This window comes from Coenobita brevimanus, chromosome 110 (assembly GCF_032717465.1).
Source record: "Coenobita brevimanus isolate Jiangsu-jjx chromosome 110, ASM3271746v2, whole genome shotgun sequence".
NCBI classification, from domain to species: domain Eukaryota; kingdom Metazoa; phylum Arthropoda; class Malacostraca; order Decapoda; family Coenobitidae; genus Coenobita; species Coenobita brevimanus.
In genome coordinates, this window is record NC_137063.1 from 32,066,524 (window position 1) to 32,092,203 (window position 25,680).

The window sequence follows — 25,680 nt, forward strand, 5'->3', positions numbered from 1 at the left end:
GCCTCGCCACAACGAAAGGCGGCGATTAGTATGAGGTTTGGTTCCTGGATGGACGCCGCATTCCTGGATGTAGCCACCCAGTTAACAGGTGCACCTTAGTCAGCTCCGCATCACCCCATTACTTGGTTGTATGATTATCACCCAGCGTTGTAAACGCTTTCCTGAAGTATAGGAAACCATTTGACTTGACACTCGGTGTAGGGCCAAATGAGGTGAAAAGAAATAAGAAGTGACAGGAAGGATGGGTGAAAACATGAAGAGGGGAGGTTAGACACAGAAAAAAAAAAAAAAAATAGAGGTGAAGGCAGCACTACATCAAATGAGTGGATGATGGGGGCCCCCGCATACCGCCATGAAACACTTGCAGTTGTAAGATGTGATTAGCCTCCATCCCATACTGCAGTGCGTGGTCAGCAATAACATATAAAGGCCACACATACTTTGTCATCATCACATGCTTCAGAAATTATCGTCAAAAACTAGAGACTAATTCACACCTTCACGCTGTCAGTTTTAGTAGTACGGCCCACTCACGTACCGTACTCTTTCACCCACAAACCCCCCACACCCAAGCCCGTTACCCTTATCCTCTAATTTCCACACTTTCTCACTGTTTACTTCCTCTTTTCTTACTCATTCCGTCTAACCCCTCATACTCCTCCGAACACTTCAGCTCGAGGACATGCTATCATTCATTTCATGAATGGTAGCATGTCGATTTTATTCATCGATTATATTCAACCAGTACTGAAGGAATTGATTAAGACTGTCCCTAACTCCTTCATTTCGGCTCTCCCTACGCGGAATAAAAACCGTCTGGGAGTAGCAAGAACAAGCCAGTAAAACACATTTGATTTGGGGTGTTAAAATCTCCCTTATCCTTCCCCCCTACCCCCATTCCCTTTCACTCTCATCCCCATCCCTTTTACTCCCCTTCCCGATCCCCTTTCATTCTCACCCTAACGCCTTTTAACTCCCCCCCCCCCATCTCTATCCCCCGAACTTCCTCTCCCCCGTCAAATATTCCTGTCATTTCCAATCTCTTTACATTTACTTTTCTCCCTCCCCTCACAATAACCTTTACACTCTCCCACATCCTCCTCCTCTCTTACCCTTAACCTCTTTCTCCTCTTCCCCTTCACCCTCCAAACCCTCTTACCTTTCATCTCCCCAACTTACCTAATAATTTCCCCTTCTTATCCCTCTCACCCTCGCGCTCTCCCCTTTATCTCTTTCCTCTCTCAGACCTCTCTTTTCCTTTCCCCTACCTCCATTACCTTTTCATTCTTTCTCTTCCCCTTATTCCATTCTTATCCCTTCCCAAATCCCCCTTACCTTCCTCTTCCCTTTTACAACTTCTCTCCCTCCTCCTTCTCTCCTTCCCTTCCTCTTTCCCTTTTCACACCTCCCATCTTTCCTTCCCTCTCCTCCCCTTTCCCTTCTCACGCCTCGTCCCATCTTCCCCACCCTCTCTTCCTCCCTTCTCTCACTTTCCTTCCTGCTGCTTTCCCTCCCCCCCATTAGCATGTCTTACAAGGCAGTAGGCTCAACTTTCTTCTTTTGCAGCTCTTCATCATTAATCTCCACCCAGCCCGCAACAAACACTCTCCACACCCCCACCCCCTCCTTACCTCCTCCTCACGCTTTACCTCCGTTCCTCCACCTCTTCCCTTCCTTGTTTTTCCTCTTATCCTTCTCGTTTTCCCTTCCTACCCTCACCTTCCCATTTCCATTTATCCTTTCACCTTTCCCTGCCTTTTCATCCCCCCTCCCCCTCCTTGCTCATCCTCTCGTACACTCTTTACTTCAGTTTCATCCCCCTCATCCCCTCATTTCACTCATTTCCCTTTACCCTGTCACCCCCTATCCCAGCCCCATTCTCTCCCATTTCCCTGACCCACCCCATCATTCACCCATCCCTCATTCCTTTATCCTCACAGCATTTCTCCTTATCCTTTTACCCACCTTGCAGCAGCACTTTCACCACCTTTCCCCACCCCACTTCTCTCCCTTTCCTTCCCCCACCCTCCCATCATTTCCCCGTTTTCCCCTTACTCTCTGTTTCCCATTTCCCTTACCCTCTCTTTCCCTTTCCCCTTACCCTCTCTTTCCCATTCCCCATACCCTCTCTTTCCCATTCCCCATACACTCTCTTTCCCATTCCCCTTAACCTTTTTTTCCCATTCCCCTTACCCTCTCTTCCCCATTCCCCTTACCCCGTCTTTCCCTTTCCCTTACCTGTTTCATACCCTTCCCCTGTCCCACCCCCTGTCTATTACTCCTCCCTTCCCTTTCATTCTTCTGCCCTCTCATTTCCCCATTACTCTTTCATCCCCTTTCTCATGGCTCTTTTGTGACCTACCTCTCTCCCTCACACCCCTCCTTCCATTCCCTCTCATTCCTTTATCCTCCCCTCACGTTCCCTGCTTCTTTCACCCCTTTCCCCCCTCTCATTCTCCCCTCCTCTCCTCACATTTCCTTTCTCTTTACCCCCTTTCCCCATTCCCTTTCATTTCCTCATCTACCTCTTGCCCACCTCTTCCTCCCCCCTCACTTTCCCCCTTCTCATTCTCCCCGCCCCCCTCTTGCCAGTTCCTCATCATAAACACCATCCGACCCCACACCAGCATTCCACTCACTCTTCCCAGACATTGTTTCTCTGCGTTGAATATCGCCGCTTGTAAAAATTAACATGTGTGAAAGTTGGGCGTTGTTAGTCAGTCGTGGTTCTGGCGATGAATGTAATGGACTCTACTCCCCTCTCCCTTTTTTTTTTTTTTTTTTTAGACTTTCCTTTCCTTACTATTGTTTTTTTCATTTTAAGTGGGCGAAGATTTTTTTTTTTCCTTTTGCACCTTATTTCTCGTACCTCAGTGGCAGAAAAAGATGATACTACAGCCCTAAATCCCTTCCACAAAGCTTCTTCCTGACTAGCGCCATATTCTAGTGTTATTCTCTTGTTATAGCTCAGCATTTAAGGTGGAGAGATGACAGTTTTACGCCTAGTCATAGTAAACAAGAGTACAGCTTATCTAGCCACCTGCATCTTAACTCCTTCACTCCCATGACGTAGTTTTAGTCAGGCTCTCAACAGTCGATTTACTTTATTTAGGGAGAGCTTCCGATAGTCATGGGATTAATGTAGCCTAGACATCGATCTCTCCCCCTCCAGTTCATTAATGTCGATTACTGTGCCACCATGACACCCGCTGACATGTAAAATTACCCCCTTTAATACCAATACACCAGTCCTATATGAGATAGCCCTAACATGTGTTTAGTATGGATGGTGGGTGTTAGCGCCGAAGTGGTGACATGTGCAAGTGTATGGTATATAGGAGGATTGCTAGGCCTCGGGGAACGGATTCGTACGCCTATGTCCAGAGGCTTGCACAAAAAAAATATATATATATGAAATATAAGATAATCGTAATAAGTCTTCAGTTGGTTGCATATAATCGTCTGGAGAGAGAAAGAATAAATCATAAAAACTTCCTCTGAGTGAAAGGCGTATATATTCTCTTGTATGCTAAGTACATCATATCAGCCGCGATATGAGTTGCACAAAACATTTACTGGAGCCATGTAAAGAAAAAATAAAATGATTTATGACGAGCATTCGAAGACGTCCAGAGTACGGGCTTGGAAACTGCTAGAAACGTAGAGATAGCAAATGACGTTTCCAGATGTGAACAGGAGACTGCCTAGCTTATTTTTACCCGTCCCCGCTCCGGAGGGGCTCGGAGACGGGTATTGTTTTCACTCGGTTTGTCTATTTGTTTGTTTGTTTGCCTGTCTGTCTGTTAAAAACTTTACTCGAGAACTAGTGTGATTTTGACTAAAATTACAGGGATGATGGGCTATGACCTTCTGATCACCTGATGAAATTTGGGCCAAATTGGGCCAAGGCCCAGGCTGTCGTCCCCCCCCCAAAAAAAAAAAAATAAATAAATAAAAAAAAATAAAAAGGTAAAAAAAAAAAGCTTTTTTTTTTTTTTTCGCCATAACTCCTTTCGGATTCGTCATATCGACATGAAACCAAAACCTAATGGTGCATCTTTCAAATCTGCATCCTATAACATCCCTCATTACATCAGGGGGGTCACCCCCCAGTTAGCGGTAGGGGGGTCAGTATCAGGTGGGTCGGGCCTAAAATTGCAAATGAACATAAAATCGTCAATTTTCACCCGATTTCCTCCAAAGTTGATATGTGACGTCTTTGACTAGATATCCTGTTGTGTTCATACGGTACCACTAAAATGACCGCCGGGGAGGGGCTTGCTGTGCCTTGGCGCCGCTTCTTACTTAGTTCTAGTGTGAAAAACAGATTTAGAAAAGGGTAATAATGGTTATAGATGTGACAGACTGGCCTTGTCCTAGTACCCAGTATCTGAAACGTAGAAATGGCTGCTTAGAGTGTTTAGGAAGAAATTTTATAGAATATGAAGTTAGTAAAAATTTATAGAGGTTCATTACTAACACTTTCAGGCACCAACACTTAGTCTCAGCTGAATGAAAAAGCTTAGCGTTGACTAGAGTTGTCCCGATAATGAGAGGATTTTTTGATGACAGTATTAACACTCTCAGGCATCTATGACTCACTCTCGTCTGAACAGAATCGTCTGACGTTAATGTTGTTCCAGCCTTGTAAAAAATAACAACCAGGTTTCCATTACTCAGTCACAGAAAGAGCTACTTAGAAACAACTAGTCAAAGAGTCTCGATATAACTAATACACTGCTCATTAACCAAGATGACTTCCATTCTTTCCATTTTCATCCTATCTTCATGCAGTTTTACTCAGGTTAGGAAAGAGTTTTTTGGATGGATTGGATACGACTTCATAATCCTCTTCACTACTAGAGATAATTTTATCTATCTATCTATTGCCAGACGCCTCAATCCCGTTTGGGGTGGCCACAAACAAATCGCCTCCAAGTCGCCCGGTCCCGCGCCATTTCACTGCCCTGCTCCCAACTCACACCCCCCTCTCTCATATACCTCTCCACCCCATCCCTCCATCTCATCCTCGGCCTCCCCCTCCCTCTTCCCCCCTCCACCTCACTCACATACACTCTCTTCGTCAGTCTCTCACCCTCCATCCTCTCCACATGGCCAAACCACCTCAGTGTGTTCCTCCTAACGCTTCCTATCACATCCACATCAACACCACAACGCTCCTTTATATCCTCATTCGTCAGCCTGTCTCTCCATGTGACTCCACAGGCTCTTCTTAAATAACTCATTTCCACTGCTTTCACTCTTGACTTGTGTCCTTCCAACAACGTCCAAGCTTCACTTCCGTACGTTAGAGTTGGTATCACAATAATGTCATGTAGTAACTTTTTCACTTCCATGCTCACTTCCCTGTTTCTTATCACTGCTTTCAAGGAACCAGCAACCTTTCTTCCCTGCTGTACCCTTTCAAGCACTTCACCCTCCAAACCCCCATCCTTACTCATCACACTACCCAAGTACTTAAACGTACTCACATTTTCCAATTCCTCACCATCCAACCTCGCTGTACATTCACTAACTTCACCTCTCTCAAAGACCATCACTTTACTCTTCCCTACATTCACCTTTAGATTCCGTTTCCTACACACTCTCGCAAACTCATCCACCAAGCCTTGCAGCTCCCCTTCGTCTTCATTCAACAACACAGTATCATCTGCAAACAACAGTACAGGGAGTTTCCAAACACTATCCTCTCTCACCAGGGCCACTCCAACATCCACTACCCTACCTTGTACCTCTTTTATTACCCCATCCACGTACAGATTGAACAACCATGGAGACATGACACATCCCTGTTTCAACCCAACTTTCAAAGAGAAAAATTCACTTAGTTCACCATCCACACGCACTGCAACCTTCGCACCATCGTACATACTCTTCACAGCATTCAACAACTTCCCATCTACTCCATATATTTTTAACAATTCCACAATCCTTGTCTATCCACCCTGTCATATGCTTTCTCCAAATCCATTAAAGCCGCATACAACTTCTTTCCCTTCTCTAGAAACTTTTCCACTAAAGATCTAAGAATGAATATCTGATATACACAACCTCTTCCCTTCCTAAAGCCTCCCTGTTCTTCTCCAACTAATTTCTCTGTTCTATCTCTAACTCTGTCAATAAGTATCCTACCATACACTTTTCCTATTATACTAAGAAGACAAATGCCCCTATGATTACCACACACTTCTTTTTCCCATTTTCCTTTGTACAAGGGAATAATTATACCTGACTTCCAATCCTCCGGGACTCTACCTTCCTCCCAGGCCAATCTGCACATCTTCCACATCCATTCTACTACTATCTCTACCCCATGCTTCAGCATTTCATCACACACTCCATCAATTCCTGGGGCTTTCCCCGATTTAACTTTCTTCATTGCTTCCACAACTTCTATCCTACTGATTTCTTCCTGTCTTCTCACCTCCCTCCTTCTCCCATCCGGTGGAAGCAAGGCTGAAATACGAAACACGTCGTCGCAGTGAAAAGACTGATTGTTTAACGCGCCCTGATACCTAGAAATGGCTAGTAACACAGTCGTAGCTCGTAAAAGTTTCCCGAGGTCAATGTAAAATCCAATAAAGACAGAAATAAGCAAGTGAAAGTGTCCAGGCGCCGCGAATAATCCTTTCACTAGAAGAAGTGATTCCTGCTACGATGGTGTGGGGAGAGTGGGAAGGAGGTAAATACATACGTCCTTGTACTCAAAGAGTTAATATGAATGGTTGTTACCTCTTCATTGCGAGAGATCTCAACCTCTCCCATTTAATTATTTTTTTGTTCGTTTGATCAGTTCTTATTCTTGCCACCTCCAGATGATTTTATTCAGCTTAAGAGAGGCCTGTGCCCTGAGGTATGAAGGTGATACCTAACCTCTCCAGTTTGAAAAGTCCTTCCTTAGCCGAATATAATTGTCTAGAGGCAGCAAGACTATACTACGTCGCTGCAGTGAAAGGGTTAAGGAGATTAAGATCGTGTGGAGGTGGAGACAGAGAGATTTCAATGTGGTTATCGTTGTGGCAGTGCAGTGAACCAAGAGGCTGTCCCATTAAGCAATCATAATTCAAATACAAAATTTAAAAAAAGAAAAGGATATATGATACACATTGAAAAAAATACGAGACAGGTAAACATAAATGCTAAATGCAGATAGCAAATTCGAAATGACAAAACACGAATGACTAAATACTGCACAGTTTCAAATACAATATCATTACAGTACAAAATACAAATACAGTCTGATTTTCTTAAGCATATGCATACGAGATCAGAAATACAAAATAAGAATTCACAGAAGCTTAAACCATTAATCAGCGAAGTATCCCATTCAGAAAATATTAAATAAGGACAGTGATTTGAGTTCTCAGATATAGAATACAAAACTCATATAAATGTACAGTATTCGGCAGCAAAATTTCTCATGCAGAAAAAATTATAAGTAGATAATAATATATGTTTCGAAATAGGGTATGCGAAAGTCTTACAAGAGTTAACATCCACAGCATGATAACGTCATGTTTGATGTTATCGACAGTTTCTTCAATTTAGGATAGACCCTCATAATGAAGGGGTTAGACACTATCTATTAATTCCTTCAGTACGATGATGTCTTATTTTATTTTTGCTGCCGTTAGAAGATTTTTTTCCTGCATACGATAGACCTTTGTAGCAAAAATGTCAGTTATAGATCACAGAAGCCTTTCCTGCAGAACATATGTATAAGGATAATGATATTTGTTGACACGTAAATGTGAAATCATAGAAGCACAGAAGGTTCATCATGGCAGTTTAGAAACACAAAAAATGTATCGTGGAAGTTAATCGTGCAGAACAAAATACAGACATGGTATCGGGAAAGATGTTGTTATATTAGAGTAAGTCAAAGTTTTGAACTTTTTCATCACAGGAGTTTATTCGTGCCAAACGATTTTATTCGTCCCAGCACAGACCTCATATTGCAGTGGGGTTAATGAGTGCTACATCAAACTTCTGTGGTCCGAAAAGCCTTTCTTAAGTCTTTCTTCCGACTACAGTAAGACAAATAAAGAAAACGTCATCTAAATGAAGTGGCTAAGGGAAAGTATTACTGCCTTGACGTGGAACCAAGCCTGAGACGCCAGGACTGCCGCCGCGCCGCTACTAACTCCACTAAATAGACTTTAAAAGTGTGTGGTCTATGTATGGCTATTAAGGCACATTTTGCCACAAAGTGTGTTTTACGACCATACTTGAATGAACTCCACAGACGGTCCTTCAACATAATCTTAGCTAAATATCTCTGGGAGAGCCCTATTGAAGTAAGGGATTCTCGCAATTCATTGTGTTTACGTCCAGACGAGTCTGGGGTAACAACAACAACAACAACAACACCCTCGGACATAGAACAGTTCAGTCTATAACACCACAAATAGCAGTAGGGTACAAAATCATGACGGTAGGAAACATAGTTACCACACACGCTCCATACCATACATTACCATACGTTACTGCCACGCCACATACTGCCACACGTGTCACTGCCATGCCACACATTGCCATACCTTAGAAACACACCTCTCATTGCCAGACTGCACACTGCCACACAAAACAGTGTCACACCGCACATTCCCACACCATACACTGCCACATCTCTCACTCCCACAACACACACTACCACACCATACAATGGCGCGCCGTATATTGCCATACCACACATTGCCATACCTCACACTGCCATTGTTGCATCTCATACTGTCACACCACACGCTGCCATACCTTGCATTGCCACATCAAACATTATCATGCATCACACGGCCGCAACTCTCATTGTCACGCTACACACACACACACACACACACACACACACACACACACACACACACACACACACACACACACACACACACACACACACACACACACTACCTTACCATACCACATCACATCACACTATTACACCACAGTACCACTACACGCCACATCCTACCGCGTCACATCATAGTGCCACACCCTCAATAGCCACATCCTCTTCCCTGCAGCAGCTAAGGAGGCACTGGCAACCTTCAGTATAAGATGATTTTGGTGGTCTTTGAAGGTAAGAGTGGGAGCGACTGGCGTATGTGCCCTAGTGAACCTTCTTTACGATGCTATTGTTGCTGTGAAGACCCCGCATCCTCCTATTCACAGATGTACTCTTTCATAACCTCTGTCATGCGATGGTACACACACACACACACACACACACACACACACACACACACACACACACACACACACACACACACACACACACACACACACACACACACACAACCCCCCTTCCCATACACACGCACTTGCTTACTTAATTACTTAGATAAAGCTGTCCTTCTGCTACAGAACACTACGGCTACTATACTCACTAGGATTGTCTTTGGTGCCAACGTGTGTGACTGTACAGACCAATCCTGTATCCGCAGACTTTGCCACACAGTCGGCATGTTAATTCTGGGTTTGCTGGGAGAACTCTGTTTTGGTTGTTGCTCCGTTGTCCGCGCTCTTCACTGGCCAGGCTCCAAGCTTCATCGAGATGAATGGTTCCCTCGTTGCAGAGGGCTCGCCACTGAATTCTGTCCGAGGCATTGGTTTCTTTTGGTATGTTGCATTTCTTCACAGTTGTCCTTACCGTATATGATCTTTATATGTCTTCTGCTGTCCCCCTGAGTTGCGACCTTCTGCAGGGAGTTGGCCATAGTAAGTAAGTAAGTATTTATTGGTCACAATATCCAGTTACACATACAATATTTCAAGCAACAATAATCATTGACATGATAAACGGCACATCAGATATTAGCAAACAATTACGGTCCATAAAACAAGCGAAGTATTAAAGGATTGATCATTGCACATATATATATCCTTAATGAAAGCAGGAAATATCATTACATTTCTGAATAGGAACATAACTACAATTTGACCAATCACGTTTTTTACAGGTGGTGGCGACCATCATCCACGCACTTGATGTAATGCTGCCTACTTCTTCCTTAGCCTTTATCATTCTTTTTCTGTGCCTGCCCTCCTTTCTTCCTATTTCTCCCATCTTTCCTGTCACTTCTTACTGCTTTTCTTTCCTTTACAGGTGGCTTTACATTGAGCGACAAGCCAAATGGTTTCCTGTAAGCCAAGAAACGATTTACAACGCTGGGTGGTAACCATATCACCAAACCATACGTGCTCCCTACGTGTCAGCAAGTGGGTTGGTGGAGGGTTAGTGCCCCTCCCCGTAAAACAAATAACTCAAAGTCAAATGGCCACCCCTTACAGGATTATGGCGTCTGGCAATAGATAGATAGAGATAGACGTTTTTTACAAAAGATTTCCTAATCGTAATTATCATGGTTAGAATAAAACATTCAAAATGAATACACTTTGAATAACATAGGTTATGATAAACATTATAGTACACACCAGCCAAAACAGAAAAAAACCATATACACTATCTCCTCAACAGGATACTAAGCATCGTCACCAGTGATTTGACTCTGGGAAGTAAAGTTATATCTTGTACAGTACGTATGTGCTGAGTCAGTGGACACACCTCCAGTGCGTGCAGTTCTGTTTGTACAGCACCACATGGAGTAGGTGGTGCTCAGGCATGCAGGACACGTCTCCGTCCCATCTCTCTCTCTCTCTCTCTCTCTCTCTCTCTCTCTCTCTCTCTCTCTCTCTCTCTCTCTCTCTCTCTCTCTCTCTCTCTCTCACGCACACACACACACACACACACTGTCATACCACGCACCTCACAGTGCCACACCTCTCGTGCCCTACAGCAGTGAGAGACTTGGGCAGCCTCCTGTGTAAAGCTAATGCCCGGTATCATTCCCTTTCAATGATGCAAGATAGGAGCAAGTGACACCTGTGCTACGCTGGACTCTACGATTTTGTTGCTGTGACGACCCTAAGTGTTATTGTCTGCACCTTTCCTATTCACAGATGGACTATTTATTTGACTTTTTTAATACGATAAGAAACAGACCTCACATTTCTACAGTTTAAGAACCATCGGATGGAGAGGTTAATCAAGACCATACCGTACTGAAATTAATGCAAATCTAATCCGTGCATTAAGGGTATAAAGTTGAACTCATAAGTCCGTGGTATAGCAGGTGTTATTGTGCTTAAGATATTATCATATTTATGAGATTCTGTACGATACACTCAAAAACAAAAATCTGTATTCCCTCTCCCAACCCAACAACTGATAACGCCAGGCTCAGTAAACGTCCCATTCACTTTAAGAAGAAACAAGCGCCAGAAGAGAGAGACGGGGTGACTGTGCGCTTGGTAAGATTATGAGAAAGACAACGGAGAGTGAAAGACACGATTGGCCTGTGGCTTTGTCTGCTGGGAGCAGTAGCGATTATCTCTTTCGTCTCTACATCAGGCTGAACGACCGGAAACCATCTCTTAACTCTCGTGGTCTCATCGTCTTTTGTATTCTCAAGCATTCCAGCTGACCTCAGACGGTTATATTCATCAGGTTCCAACTCAAAGGAATCTGAGAGAGTTAATACTGTCACAGTCAACCTCTCATGGTCGGCATATCTGTAGTCTCTGTTCCAGCCATAACCAAACAATTTATTTACCTGAGAGTGATTCTTAGAAGCCTGAGTGTTAACAGAGTTTAGTTTATGGTGTTACTCAAGCATTTCCTCTGCTTCTGCAAGAGCTCACACACACACACACACACACACACACACACACACACACACACACACACACACACACACACACACACACACACACACACACACACACACACACACACTTTTCTGTATATGGAACTCCTAAACCCAGACTTAAGCGAAACACGTTCACCTGCAGAAGCTCTTTGTGGTCCCCGGTACAGCACTTACTAAGGACTCTCACGACCGCATTAGGAAACATACGAAAAAACTATGAGCTGTAAATACTCGGCCGAAGAAAACAGGTGTGTGTGTGTGTGTGTGTGTGTGTGTGTGTGTGTGTGTGTGTGTCTACTCGTGAAAAGAAAGTAGGTATTTTTTTTACGCTCGCGATCGCTTGTGTATATGAAACTCAAGTAGATAAATTGCATTCCTTTTTACTCGATGTGTTTCAGTGTCTGTGTCAGTGCATGTGCGTGTACGTACACTACGTGTGCACCAAGGCATTTTGGGGAGAAGTAAATGTTACTGTACTTTGGAATGGGGTTTTTCTCTTTGTGACATTCTCTCTCTCTCTCTCTCTCTCTCTCTCTCTCTCTCTCTCTCTCTCTCTCTCTCTCTCTCTCTCTCTCTCTCTCTCTCTCTCTCTCTCTCTCTCTCTCTCTCTCTCTCTCTCATGCACCAAGTTATTTAAATTTAGTACACGACGAAGGGTTGCGGTACCGTTACAGTTTTTGTCCTCGCACCGAAAATTGCGCTTGTTTTTTCGGAACCATTGGTGTCGTAGATGTGTCCTCTGAATGCTAGTTTTTTTGCACTCATTTGGGATTGAGCAAACAGATAATCATCCATTATGGGGCTGAAATTGTTAAAAACTATATTATGGCTCCAAATGAAGAAGACGCTGCTCGCACCGATAGGACGGCCACTGCCGAAAGTTGTCCATCAGCTGTTGATAGGAGCACAGCTTGTTTGAAGCATAAATGCTTCAGAAACGTCATGGAGACATCAGTTTATCTGAAGTACAAATGCTTCAGAAACTTGTCATGGAGACATCAGCTTGTTTGAAACACAAATGCTTCAGAAGCATGTCATGTAAACATGATTTACATAACATGCATAAAGATACTTAACAAGCATTTTATATGACATTTGTCTTTTGAAACTCCTCTGATTTTTATTTGTCACTCCTTTGATCTGCCACTGCTTCGATACAGCAGTTTTCGTGCCACTCTTTTGAAATTCATTTTTTATTTGTCACTCCTTTGAAGTGTCACTTCTTTGATACTAACCCGGGTAGGGTAGTAAGTAACCTTCATTATGATCATCACTACGATGACGCTGTTTTATATTATACTGTTCATATCTCCAGACCATTTTATTCAGCCCAGGAGAGACGTTTCGAACTGAACGTGCTAAATGAGCCTCCATTAACTTCATCATTACAAAGGGACTTTTTCAAGTTGAAAAAAATATAACAAATTAATACTGGCGGTATCAAGAATAAGGTGGTCATGGTAGTGAAGGAATTAATGTAGGTTGTGTGGTAACCTGAGAGATTGCTCATTAATACAAGTGTAATTAATCCATTCAGTACGATGACATCCTAATTTTCTCATTTACTGTCGTTATCCAGAGACTCTTATTATTCAACCTAGACATTTCTAGCTGGAGGAGGTTAGATACAGACTTTATTGCTTCCTTCACCATAATGAATTTTTCTTGCTGTTTCCGGACAGTTTTATTCAGCTCAAATTTTTCGAACTGTGTGGGTTAGATAATTGCCTACATTAATTCCTTCAAAGTTGGGGTGCTTTCCTAAGCTGAATAGTAAGAATAGAATGAAAACAGTGTCTTTATACTTAAAAAGTTAACCTTTTCCCTAATATGATTTTTTTTTTAATCCTCCTGGCCAGGCCAGTTTGTTCAGTTTAGTGTAGGTATATCGAATCGGAAGAGGGAAATATTTCCAGCAATACAGTACATGAGATGCTGCGTTGGCGAAATAACCCCTTCAGCCAGAGGAAGTCAGGGTTATTTTATTTTTGCTGTCAGCTCTCGATCTGATTCAGTTTATGAGAGCCCCGTAGTAGAGAAGGTAGTGAAGGCGGTAATTAATATTCACAGTTCGAAAAGTAAATCTTAAGCCAAGTAAAATCGCTTCAAGCCAGAAATATTGGGAAAAAATACCATTGGACAGGAGGGTTGAAATGACCTGATAGCCGTAAGAATATAATATAAAAAGACGTCCTGGTAGTGAAGAGATAATTACTGAAAGTGGGGAATATTAACCCTCCAGCCTATTCACTACGACAATGTCAATATTTCATTCTTGTTATCAATAGGTGATTATACTCAGTTTAAACGAATACTTAGGCTAAATAGAATAACCTGTTCTACTAAGAATAATCTGAAAAAAAAAAAAAAAGTAATGCTAAAATATATACAGACGTATACTGTATGTACTGAAAGGCTTAATAAGTGACTTCCCATTTCCGGTTACCTGTCACCTGCTGGGGGTAGTCAGCCAAAGTAAATATGTATCCTCACTATAATGACGATTTTTATACTTTATTTTTTTCTTCCAACAAGCATTTTTATTCAGCTCTGGAGAGACTTCTCAAAATGGATCTGTTAGACATAATCTTCATCAACCCCGTTACTTGTAAAGTGTTCACCCAGTCTTAATAAAATCGTCCCACAGCAGTAAGAGTAAATTACGAAAATACGAATTTATCCATACATATTTATCCATTACTGGTTACCCGGTGCAGTCTACCTGTTGGCTGCTGCGGGGTAATCGTTCTAAAGTGGAGAAACGGTGCCCTTCAACACCTGCACCGTGATGACGTCTTTTATGGTTCATACCGGTACTTGTTGTCCCCGACCGATTTTATTCATTTAACGGTAGACCTCTCTTGAATGGGTAATGAAGGGTGTTAGTAACTCCTCCGTTTGCAGGTCTCCCGAGGACTTAGTGAGAGCGCTTTGTAGTAATATGAATAGTATATGAAAAATTGTCCTTGAAGTGAATTTTTCATTACCGGTAACCTGACGTAGTCTGCCTTTCAGTCACAAGGTCAGTCACCGGCCCTCCTGACTGGCAGACCCGTTGACCGCAGATAAACAACCGATCCTATGGGTTGTCCCATCGGTTCCTTACACCGTTGTTGTGTTTGCGTCTTAGTGTAACATGGTTTATGCAGTGTTTTTTTTTTGTTTACCACTTAGCTTTTTTCTTTTATACTAATAGTAGGCCTCCCGTGATAACTGGGCAAATTAAAGCTACATGTAACCCCTCCAGTTCGGAAAGTATCCCTTAGGCTGAATGAGTCAGGAGATAGCAAGAATGAAATAAAAATCTCCCTCCTCCTAGTGGGTAATTATCGAAAGAGGAGAAAATGTGCCCTTTAACCTCTTCACTCCTGTGAAAGTCAAGGAGTCGAATATAATCGTCCGTCGTAAGCTGCAGTATAGTATGAAGTTCTTTAATCTCAGCCAGAACATTAATTGAGAAAAGCTATGACATTTTTGGTGCCCACAGTTTCTCCTAAAGCAAGTAAAATCGACTGAAGATAGCCCAGTTAAAAGCATTGTAGCTAATCCTCAGCAATCTATTTATTGGACAAATACTGTAAATTGTTATTGGTATTTTGCTTTCCATATTCACGTGGGGATGGGAAAGCTAGAGTAAGGTTCCTTGACATCTCATGACGTGAATCAGAAGTGAGAAGCTCTAGGTACAGCTGGCTGATTGAATTGTATGGATATTTGCTGGTATTACGCGTCAGCTGATCTGAAAGTAGTTTGATACACCCTTTTTCCAAACGCAGGACGGGCTTAACCCCTTCAATCCGAAGACCAACTTCAAACGATCATATTCAGCTAAAGAAATAGATCAGTATGTGGAGGGGCGAATGGAAGCGGTTTCTTACCCCATCACCACAAATGGTTTCTTCAAAGCTAACAAAGTGGTTTACAGAGAAAAAATAAAAAACAAAAATGTAACTTTGTATCAGAGGATTAAGGTGATCGATACGACTGTACCGTGCACTTGGTAGGTAGATTGTTACACCGTTGACAATCTCGACAGACTAATTGCTCTGTCTTACACTTGTAAGTGTCAGTAAAGAAACTTACCCGAAAATACAACCCTTCTCGTCACCCACATACACACACACACCGTGGACTGTTTATTACACAAGTGGTGGGACGTTGGATCGACACAACCCAGTGTCAACACAAAGGAATGCGAGTTGGAAATGAGTTTCTGCCCGGCTGTTGCCCCTTTTATTTACTTTTTGCGACACGCAGGGGTAGTGTGGGTATACTCTATCCACTTTTACTTGATCCAAAAGTAACATCACTCCAGTTTCAGTGTCGAGATGTAATAAGAGATTTGCATTAGAATATGTTGCTAATCACAGAGAAGTGATGTGTAAGTAATGTAGAGCCGTAGCAGTGTCAAACCTATCTATCTATCTATCTATTGCCAGACGCCTCAATCCCGTTTGGGATGGCCACAAACAAATCGCCTCCAAGTAGCCCTGTCCCCCGCCATTTCACTGCCCTGCTCCCAACTCACACCCCCCTCTCTCATATACCTCTCCACCCCATCTTTCCATCTCATCCTCGGCCTCCCCCTCCCTCTTCCCCCCTCCACCTCACTCACATACACTCTCTTCGTCAGTCTTTCACCCTCCATCCTCTCCACATGACCAAACCATCTCAGTGTGTTCCTCATAACGCTTCCTATCACATCCACATCAACACCACAACTCTCCTTTATATCCTCATTCGTCAGCCTGTCTCTCCATGTGACTCCACAGTCTCCCCTTAAATAACTCATTTCCACTGCTCTCACTCTTGACTTGTGTCCTTCCAACAACGTCCAAGCTTCACTTCCATACGTTAGAGTTGGTATCACAATAATGTCATGTAGTAACTTTTTCACTTCCATGCTCACTTCCCTGTTTCCCATCACTGCCTTCAAAGAACTAGCAACCTTTCTTCCCTGCTGTACCCTTTCAAGCACTTCACCCTCCAAACCTCCATCCTTACTCATCACACTACCCAAGTACTTAAACGCACTCACATTTTCCAATTCCTCACCATCCAACCTCGCTGTACATTCACTGACTTCACCTCTCTCAAAGACCATCACTCTACTCTTCCCTACATTCACCTTTAGATTCTGTTTCTTACACACTCTCCCAAACTCATCCACCAAGCCTTGCAGCTCCCCTTCGTCTTCACTCAACAACACAGTATCCTGCAAACAACAGTACAGGGAGTTTCCAAACACTATCCTCTCTCACCAGGGCCACTCCAACATCCACTACCCTACCCTACCACTGACTTAAGGGAAATAGGCTGCAGAGACCATTATCTCCTCCTAGTTAAGGTAGACTAATTATGGTAATCTTCCTCCCCCACTAGCAGGGAAAGGAGGATACATACCTGTAGAGGATGGATACTGAGAGTTAGGTATGAAGAACATTAACCCTTTCCACACGACGACGTTCTTTCTTTTACTGTAGCTACCCAGAAAATATGGTTAGCATACGAGCCCCTATCGTACTGACAGGGTTATTAGTATGTAGCAGCGGTGACGTCAGCAAACAAGGAAGAAGATAACGCAAATATTCTTTGCCTATGACCGGTCGTGGGGAAGATGATACCATGCATGGATAGAAGTCTGGTAGGGCTACTTTCTCCATGAACATCAGGATGCATCCGGAAAACCTTGGTGCTAGTGGGTTAAATTAGAAGTGGGAAGAAGCGTACGGTAAAACAGGTATGACTGTAGCACCAGTCGGGCAGGGCAGTACTCCCAAGGTGGATGGAAAGCTGATGACAGGGAGAGCTGGAGCTCCCGTTTCATCAGCCCTCGGGACTAGTTCCCGACCATCCCCTTTTGCTGAACTTTTTCAGTGTCTCAGTAACACAGACAGTAGGCCAGCATGCTCTCCAATACAAGTTTCTCTAACTGTCAACACCAAACTACATGCACAGTACACACTACACTTCCTTTTCCAAAATTCAAAAATCATGGAATTACAACACACAGCCTCGGAGTCCCCAGGAGGGGGGACACCATAAATGCCCCCACCTTCCACCCCTTTCCCGGTGACGACTCGAGTTCCCTGGAACCACTGTCTGACTTACTTCTTAATTTCTGCAACATTCGCGGCCTTTCCTCTAACTTTCGCTCTGTTGAGCACCACCTCTCCTCCTCTAAACCTCACCTTCTTTTCCTAACTGAGACTCAGCTGTCTGAGGCAACTGACAGCAAACCCTTTTCTGTATCCTCCTACTTTCTCTATACTCATTTCAAAGCCAAAGGTGGCTGTTGTGTATATATATGCAACGACTTATCTTGCTCTCGTGTTCCTGAACTCGATTCTTCTGAATTCTCTACTTTCTGGCTTCGGCTTTCCTGTCACTCTCTGACTAAATATATCTGTGCCGTTTACTTATCCCCTAATTCTACTGACTATCAAAAACTCTTCAACTATCTTACTTCTACGATGGAACACATTCTATCCATTTCTCCTTTCTCTGAAATCTCCATTCTTGGAGAGTTCAATGTTCACCACCACCTTTGGCTCTCCTCTCCTTTCACGCATCCACCTGGTGAACAAGCCTACACCTTTTCTATCCTTAATGACCAAGAGCAGCTTGTACAGCACCTTACTCATATCCCTGACTGCTTTGGAGAGAGCTCCAACATACTTGACCTCTTCCTTACAACTAATCCATCTTCTTACACTGTTAATCTTTTCTCTCCGTTGGGCTGCTACGATCACAACTTTATCACCTTAACCTGTCCTAGTGCTCCGGTACGGCCTGTGGACCCTCCAAAGAAACGTCGTCTGTGGCACTTTGGAGCTGCGGACTGGAAGGCCCTCAGGCAGTACTTCTTTGATTTTCCATGGAATGGTTATTGCTTCCATGGCCGGGAGCCATCTGCGTGTGCCTTGTGCATTACAGAGGTTATTCTCTCAGGCATGGAAGCATTCATTGCTATCTCATATCCTTTGACTAATGCAAGAAAGCCTTGATTTAATCACGCTTGTTCTAATGCTGTCCGCAACAAGGAGAGGACCTATAAAACGTACAGTAGCCAACCCACCCCTGAATCACATCTTGTATATGTTTCTGCCCGGAATAGTGCTAAGACTGTTCTTCGCTTTGCTAAAAATAATTTCATCCATACTAAATGCTCTCAACTCTCCAACTCGAATTCTTCCCGCTCCTTCTTGCACCTTGCCAAAAACCTTTCTAACAACTTTACCTCATCATCCTTCCCTCTTCTTTTCTATTCTGATGGCTCTGTAGCTGTTTCTTCTACTGATAAAGCAGATCTCTTCGCTCAGAGTTTCTCCTCCAATTCCACCTTAGACGATTCCAGTGCTGTTCCTCCATCACTTCCCCCCTTTGACTTCCTCATGGTTGACATTAAAATTTCTTCAGCTGAGATATTTTCTGCCATCACAGGCCTCAATACTAACAAGGCATATGGGCCTGATGGAGTTCCTCCTGTTGTTCTCAAGAACTGTGCTTCTGTGCTTACACTCTACCTAGGCAAACTCTTTCACCTTAGTCTGCCACCTTGTACCTTTCCTTCTTGCTGGAAGTTTGCTCTCATTCAGCCAGTCCCAAAGAAGGGTGACCATTCCCAACCCTCTAACTATCGTCCAATTGCTTTAACATCCTGTATCTCAAAAGTTTTCGAGTCAATTCTTAATAGAAAAATATTAAAGCATCATTCCTATCACAACCCTCTTTCTGATGGTCAGTATGGGTTCCGTCAGGGACGCTCCACTGGCGATCTTCTCACCTACCTTTCAGACTCCTGGTCATCCTCCTTTTGGGACTTTGGCGAAAGCTTTGCCATTGCACTTGACATCTCAAAGGCTTTCTATTGAGTCTGGCATAAATCTTTAATTTTCAAACTGCCCTCTTACGGTTTCTATCCTTCTATCTGTGCCTTCGTCTCTAGCTTCCTTTCTGGTCGTTCTATAGCCGATGTTATAGACGGCCATCGTTCTTCTCCTAGATCTATCAACAGTGGTGTTCCTCAGGGCTCTGTCCTATCACCAACTCTCTTCCATTTATTCATCAATGACCTTCTAAACTGTACATCTAACCCTATCCACTCATACGCTGATAACTCCACCCTTCACCTTTCCATTCGGTTCCCGCAAGGTCCATCTCAGCAATTACTTCAACAAACAAAGGATGAGGCTATGACACACCTAATGTCTGACTTGGCTCGTATCTCTGACTGAGGTAAAAATAATCTTGTTTTTAATGCACCAAAGACTCAATTCTTACACCTATCAAACCGACAAAATCTTCCACAGGTGTACCCACTAATGTTTAATAATATTCAGCTTAATCCTGCATCATCCTTGAACATACTTGGGGTTTCATTTACTCAGGACTTATCTTGGAAAGATCATATTACATCTCTCGTAAAATCTGCTTTTAAGAGATTAGGTGTGCTAAGCCGACTCCGTTTCTTCTTTACCCCTGCACAATTGTTGACTCTATACACAGGTTTTATCCGCCCCTGTGTGGAGTACAACTCTTATGTGTGGGGAGGTTCCCCACATACAGCTCTTCTCATTAGGATGAAGTCAAAGGCTTTTCGTCTCATTAACTCTCCTCCTCTTACTGACTCCCTTCAACCTCTGTCTCTTCGCCGCACTGTTGCATCTTTATCTCTTTTCTATCGCTGCTTCAATGGTCACTGCTCCTCTGAACTGTCTGCATGCATTCCTCCACCTCTACGACGGGTGCTACCCGTGTAGCACCCATCTAGCAGCAAACGCTCATCCCTTTTCTGTCCAACTCTCTAATGCAAGAGTTAACCGTTACTCCCAGTCCTTCATTTATGCAACAGGTCAACTCTGGAACTGTCTCCCTTTGTCTGTATTTCCTGCTTCCTATGATCTCCAGTCTTTCAAACGCAGTGTGTCCAGGCATCTCGAAATGATCGGATCATGAATTTGGCTCTCTCTTGTATTTTGTTTTTCTCTTGGAAGGAACAGTTATTGCGGGCTCGTGGCCTTTGGTTCCTTCTTCGTCATATAAAAAAAAAAACACACACACACACACACATTTTCAGAAATGGATAAAATACTACAATTTTTGAAACCCGGGACAACATTTCTGTAGCCGAGTATAGCACTTTAGGTACCCAGTATATCAGTTTACAGCTCGATACAACAGTTCCCAACAGTTTTCGAGGCCATGGAGTTTTCGAAATCTGCTGAGAGATTATCGCATCATGGTATAATGTTGTTAAAGCCTGGTCAACACTTTGGAAGGTGGATGTAAAACTATCGTACCATGTTGAAGCCAGTATAACATTTGCAAAGATTGATGTCAGATTTTGGAAACCCTATACTGCATTTTCGAAACCGGATATAACCTCTTCGAAGCCCGATGAAAAATGTCCAAACTCAGCATTTTTGATGCCGGACATGGCTTATCTGAAATGTAATATAACTTTCCGAAGCCGAATATAACATTCTCGAAACACAGTATGGCATTATTTTGAACCTAGCATAAAACTTCTGACACCCTGTGCATCCTCTCTGAACCCTATGTTGGTATTTCCGTAGTGGGTGAGTCTGCCTTTCTCCCTCATCATCACACCACACCCCGTTATCTCAGTACTGACCACTCCCCCCTCCACTTACGACTTAACCTACTGTACCACTTCCTTACCCCTTCAGTACCAGAGTCTTATTATAGTTTGTTCTTGCTGCCTCAGGACGGTTTTATTCGGCATTAGAGAGACCAGTATAGTAGTTTCAAAGCCCGACATAACACACTCCCACCATTTGAATGCCAGAAACAACACATTTACACCATTCTCGAAACACAAGATAGCATTTCCGCATCCTTATATAACACGGTAGAAGCCCGATGTAGCATTTCCAAAAGAAGATATACCACTTTCGAAACCTGGTAGTGCATTTCCAAAACCCGATATAGCACTTTCGAAACTATATAGCATGTTTGAAACCCGACATAACTTTACTGTATTGGTCTAGAGCGCTTTTCTCCCTCGCACACACCCGACACCGCTACCTCATTACCTACACCTCCGCCGCATACCAGTTAGCCTGCTGAAGGGGTCAACAACAGGCATGATGAATCCCCTCAAGAGTTGCCTGTTTAAAGTATGTCAGTGTGTGTGTGTGTGTGTGTGTGTGTGTGTGTGTGTGTGTGTGTGTGTGTGTGTGTGTGTGTGAGTGGTGAGGGTGGGAGATAGAGTGTATTTTGTGAGTATGCGTCTTGTATTTCTGTGTGTCCTCGTATTTGTTGAATTGTGTTATTGTGTGTGTGTGGGGGGGGGGGAGACTATAATATTCTTTCAACATGCAGGGTATTGCATATATAATGCTCCTTCTCCACTCTGCCATGTGATTTCTTCTTTGTTAGCCTGCTGAAGGGGTAAACAACAGGCATGATGAAGCCCCTCAAGATTTGCCTGTTTAAAGTATGTCAGTGTGTGTGTGTGTGTGTGTGTGTGTGTGTGTGTGTGTGTGTGTGTGTGTGTGTGGTGAGGGTGGGGTATACAGTATATTTTGTGAGTATACGTCTTGTATTTCTGTGTATCCAGTCAGCGTTATCATTGGTTACCCTGCATCATTTATTTATTTCCTACTCCCACCGCCACACCCACGCCCACATCAGCAGACTAAACCATCCCCGCAGATCAAAGAATACCACCAGGTGAGTTTGTAGTAGAGCGCTATTTGCGAACGACCTAATATATATTCCTGTGTGTGTGTGTGTGTGTGGTTCCCCATGGGAACCACCTTGTCATGGTGGGGGACTCGTGTACCCCGTAAATCTGGTAGGCCATACCAACGGAGGGAGATACGCCCCTGGACCCACCACAACAGGGTTACCCATATTAGAGGGGCCATCAGTGAGGGGTGAGACTAATTGTTCCTAGACTCACTGCTTTGTGGGATGCCCTTGGATGGATTAATGCTACGGGAGTAAATCCCGAACGAAAAATCCGTGAGAGGAATCCAGCAGAAAGCTGGGCTCGACAGACAGAGCTGCTGGCAGATTCCTGCAGTCCTGATCAGTATAATGTCGTAGTGAATCTTCATTCCACCATCACAGGCTGAGAAGGGCCAAGTCACGTGGTGGTAAGGACTGCGCACCTTCATCATCACTCCAAATCCATTCAATGCGCAAGCCCACTGCTATACTCACCTCCCATTTTCACCGTTTCATCAAAATCAAAAGACCTATGACGACCGGATAGGGTAACGGTGACAGGTCCTGGATGTGGCTGGAAGTCGTTAGCTCGAGTCCTGCACATAGGCTTCGCTGGCCCAGTGATCACTGGCATGATGGCATAAAAGCAGGTCAAGCCTTCAGTAGCATATAGTGTGACTAAGCAGCTGGAAAAGGACGCCCAACTCCTTACCTCTGATGGTGAGGGGTTTAGAAAAGGTAGCCTGAACATTTGCTGTTCCATATCACCTGGGCAGGAAACCGTGTCAGTCAAGGCATCCCACATTGCGGTCGAAAAAACAAAAGATTACCCTGACGTTTACTATCAGGGATATACGAACCTTGCTCGATACTGACCAAGACACACAATCACGCCATTAGAATTGCCCTTATTACCCATGAAAACTGAAAAGATGTAAAATTGACATTGTTGCCTTGTATGAAACTGTGTGCAACCTAATTGAAGCAGAAGGACTATTTGGGAATACCCAGACAATGTAAGAAGAAACCATGGTATTGGCTTTGCAGTCCAAAGCAGCGAACTACTGAAGATCCAAGAATCACCTGTGGGTATATCAGAGAGGCTGATGTTCTAGTGCATACCATTCTCTAAAGGTCAGTTTGCAACACTCATCAGCACCTATGCCCCAACGCTTGACTCTGAGGACACCATCAAAGATTCCTTTTATGATTCTCTGGATGCAACCAGTTGCTCAGTACCACATAATGACAAACTCATCCTGCATGGAAATTTTAATGCCAAAGTAGGAAAAGGTAATTAGGCCTACCTATGGCAAGGCATTATAGGTTCCCAAGGTGTTGGTACCATGAGCAACAGAGGCCGTAGACTGCTTTCCTTATGTTTAAAACAGTCTGATCATCATCAACACCATTCTTCAACTTAAACACAAGACCACATGGATGCACCCACGGTCTAGACACTGGCACCTAATTGGCTATTTCATTGTAAGGCAGCGATACCGAAGAGAAGTTCTTATACCCCAAGCTGTGAGAGGTGCTGAGTGCTCAGCAGATCATAACCTCATACTCACCAAACTGCAACTAGTCATACGCCCACAAACGCATCGTAGACCATCCTTCAAGAATCTAAGCTGCAGTATTTTAAAGAATGCGGCACCTTGTAACACCTTCCATAGCACTGTAACAAACAAGTTATCTCAATGTCCACCACTTGATCCAAACAACAATGCAGCAAACCTAGATGCAGAGTGGCTGAACATTAAGACACTGCTTCAAGGCACTGCAGGAGAAATCTTAGGCATCACTTGTTGCCATAAAGACTGATTTGATGAAAATGCTGAGGACCTACATGGCCTTCTTGCAATGAAGAACAAAGCATATAACAACTGGTCGGCTCATCCTAGCTCCTTAACCCTAAAAACAGAATTCCTGAATCTCAGAAGTGAAACTCAGAGAAAACTGCTGACATGAAGAACAAATGGTGGACTGAGCAAGCAAAAGAGCTGCAAAGAGTGGCTGATATTAACGACCAACAGGGGTTCTGTAAGTCCATAAAAAACATCTATGGACCAGCCGAACACAACATAGCCCCTATTCGATCACCCAAAAGACTCCTCCTGAAAGACAAGCAAACAATCCTAGAAAGGTGGGCACAACACTTCACTATGTTACTAAATCGAAGGAACCTGGTGGTGCATAAAATCTTTGATGACATCCCAAATGCTCATCAGGCAGCAGACGTCGATGTCCCACCTGCACTTGCAGAAACTGTGTATGCTATCCGATCTATAAAAAATAACAAACCCCCTGGCCCTGATGGCACACTGCCTGAACTAATCAAAGAGGGTGGCCAGTTACTCCACCAGCGTCTTCATGATCTCACACAGACTGGCTGGAACCAAGAACGAATTCCATCTGAATTTCTCACTTCTGATCTACAACACCACTGAAATTGTGACAAGAACAGGTATCTCCTCTCCTGTAAATGCTAGGAGAGCACTGGCCAAGATAATGTTATCCAGACTGACAAAACAGCTAAGTCAACACTTCCTGAAACACAATGTGGATTTCGGAAGGAATGAAGCATTTGTGAAATGATCTTTGTTGTCCATCAGATACAAGAGAAATGCCACGAGCAGAACCTTGATTTATATACTGTATTCATCAATCTTGCAAAAACATTTGACACTGTCAACGGAGAACTTTTATGGAATGCTCTTTCAAAATTTGTTGGGGTTCCAAATTTCTTACCATCCTGAAGAGTATGCATGACATGAACGCTTGTGTGTCCATAGGTGGGAGCAAATCCGAACCCTTCAACGTGGACGTGGGAGTAAAGCATGCATATGTCCTGGCTTCTGTCATTTTCAACATCTGTCTCGCTGCAGTCACCATTTTAAGTCTCCAACAAATGAACCCTGATGATGGAGTAAATGCCCTCTTCCGTCTAGACAATAATTTATTTGATCTAAGATGTTCTCAAGCACAAAAAAAAAAAAAAACTGAAATGGCTCATTTCCTAGAGCTGCAGTATGCTGATGACTGTGCTGTCCTTTCACATACCCCAGAATCCCTACAACATAGTCACACCATCGTCTCCAACATATACTATGCAATGGGGCTGCGAATAGATGTCAGTAAAACAGAAAAAACGTATCAGAGAAATAGTCCTCCAGAGCCTCTTGCATTTCAGATAAATGGCGGAAATGTAAACAGGTGGAGAATTTACCTACCTTGGAAATGTGCTCACAGATAAACA

General features: G+C 43.5%; 2 protein-coding genes across 2 annotated transcripts in view; one reads left to right on the top strand and one right to left on the bottom strand.

Annotated features, from left to right (window-relative positions):
• The window catches only part of LOC145417535 (uncharacterized), a 36,693-nt gene extending 13,638 nt beyond the window's left edge, over positions 1–23,055 (bottom strand). Inside the window, exons 1-2 of the mRNA XM_080286244.1 lie at positions 22,917–23,055; positions 11,421–11,539 (exon numbers count right to left, since the gene is read on the bottom strand). Of these exons, the coding sequence (XP_080142370.1) occupies positions 11,421–11,539; positions 22,917–23,055 (258 nt within the window). The remainder of the gene's footprint in view (positions 1–11,420; positions 11,540–22,916) is intronic.
• A 1,333-nt stretch (positions 23,056–24,388) lies between these two features.
• Positions 24,389–24,871, top strand: LOC145417536 (uncharacterized). Its single transcript, XM_080286246.1, has one exon. The coding sequence runs from the start codon at positions 24,389–24,391 to the stop codon at positions 24,869–24,871; it is 483 nt and encodes a 160-aa protein (XP_080142372.1).
• The last annotated feature ends 809 nt before the right edge of the window (positions 24,872–25,680 follow it).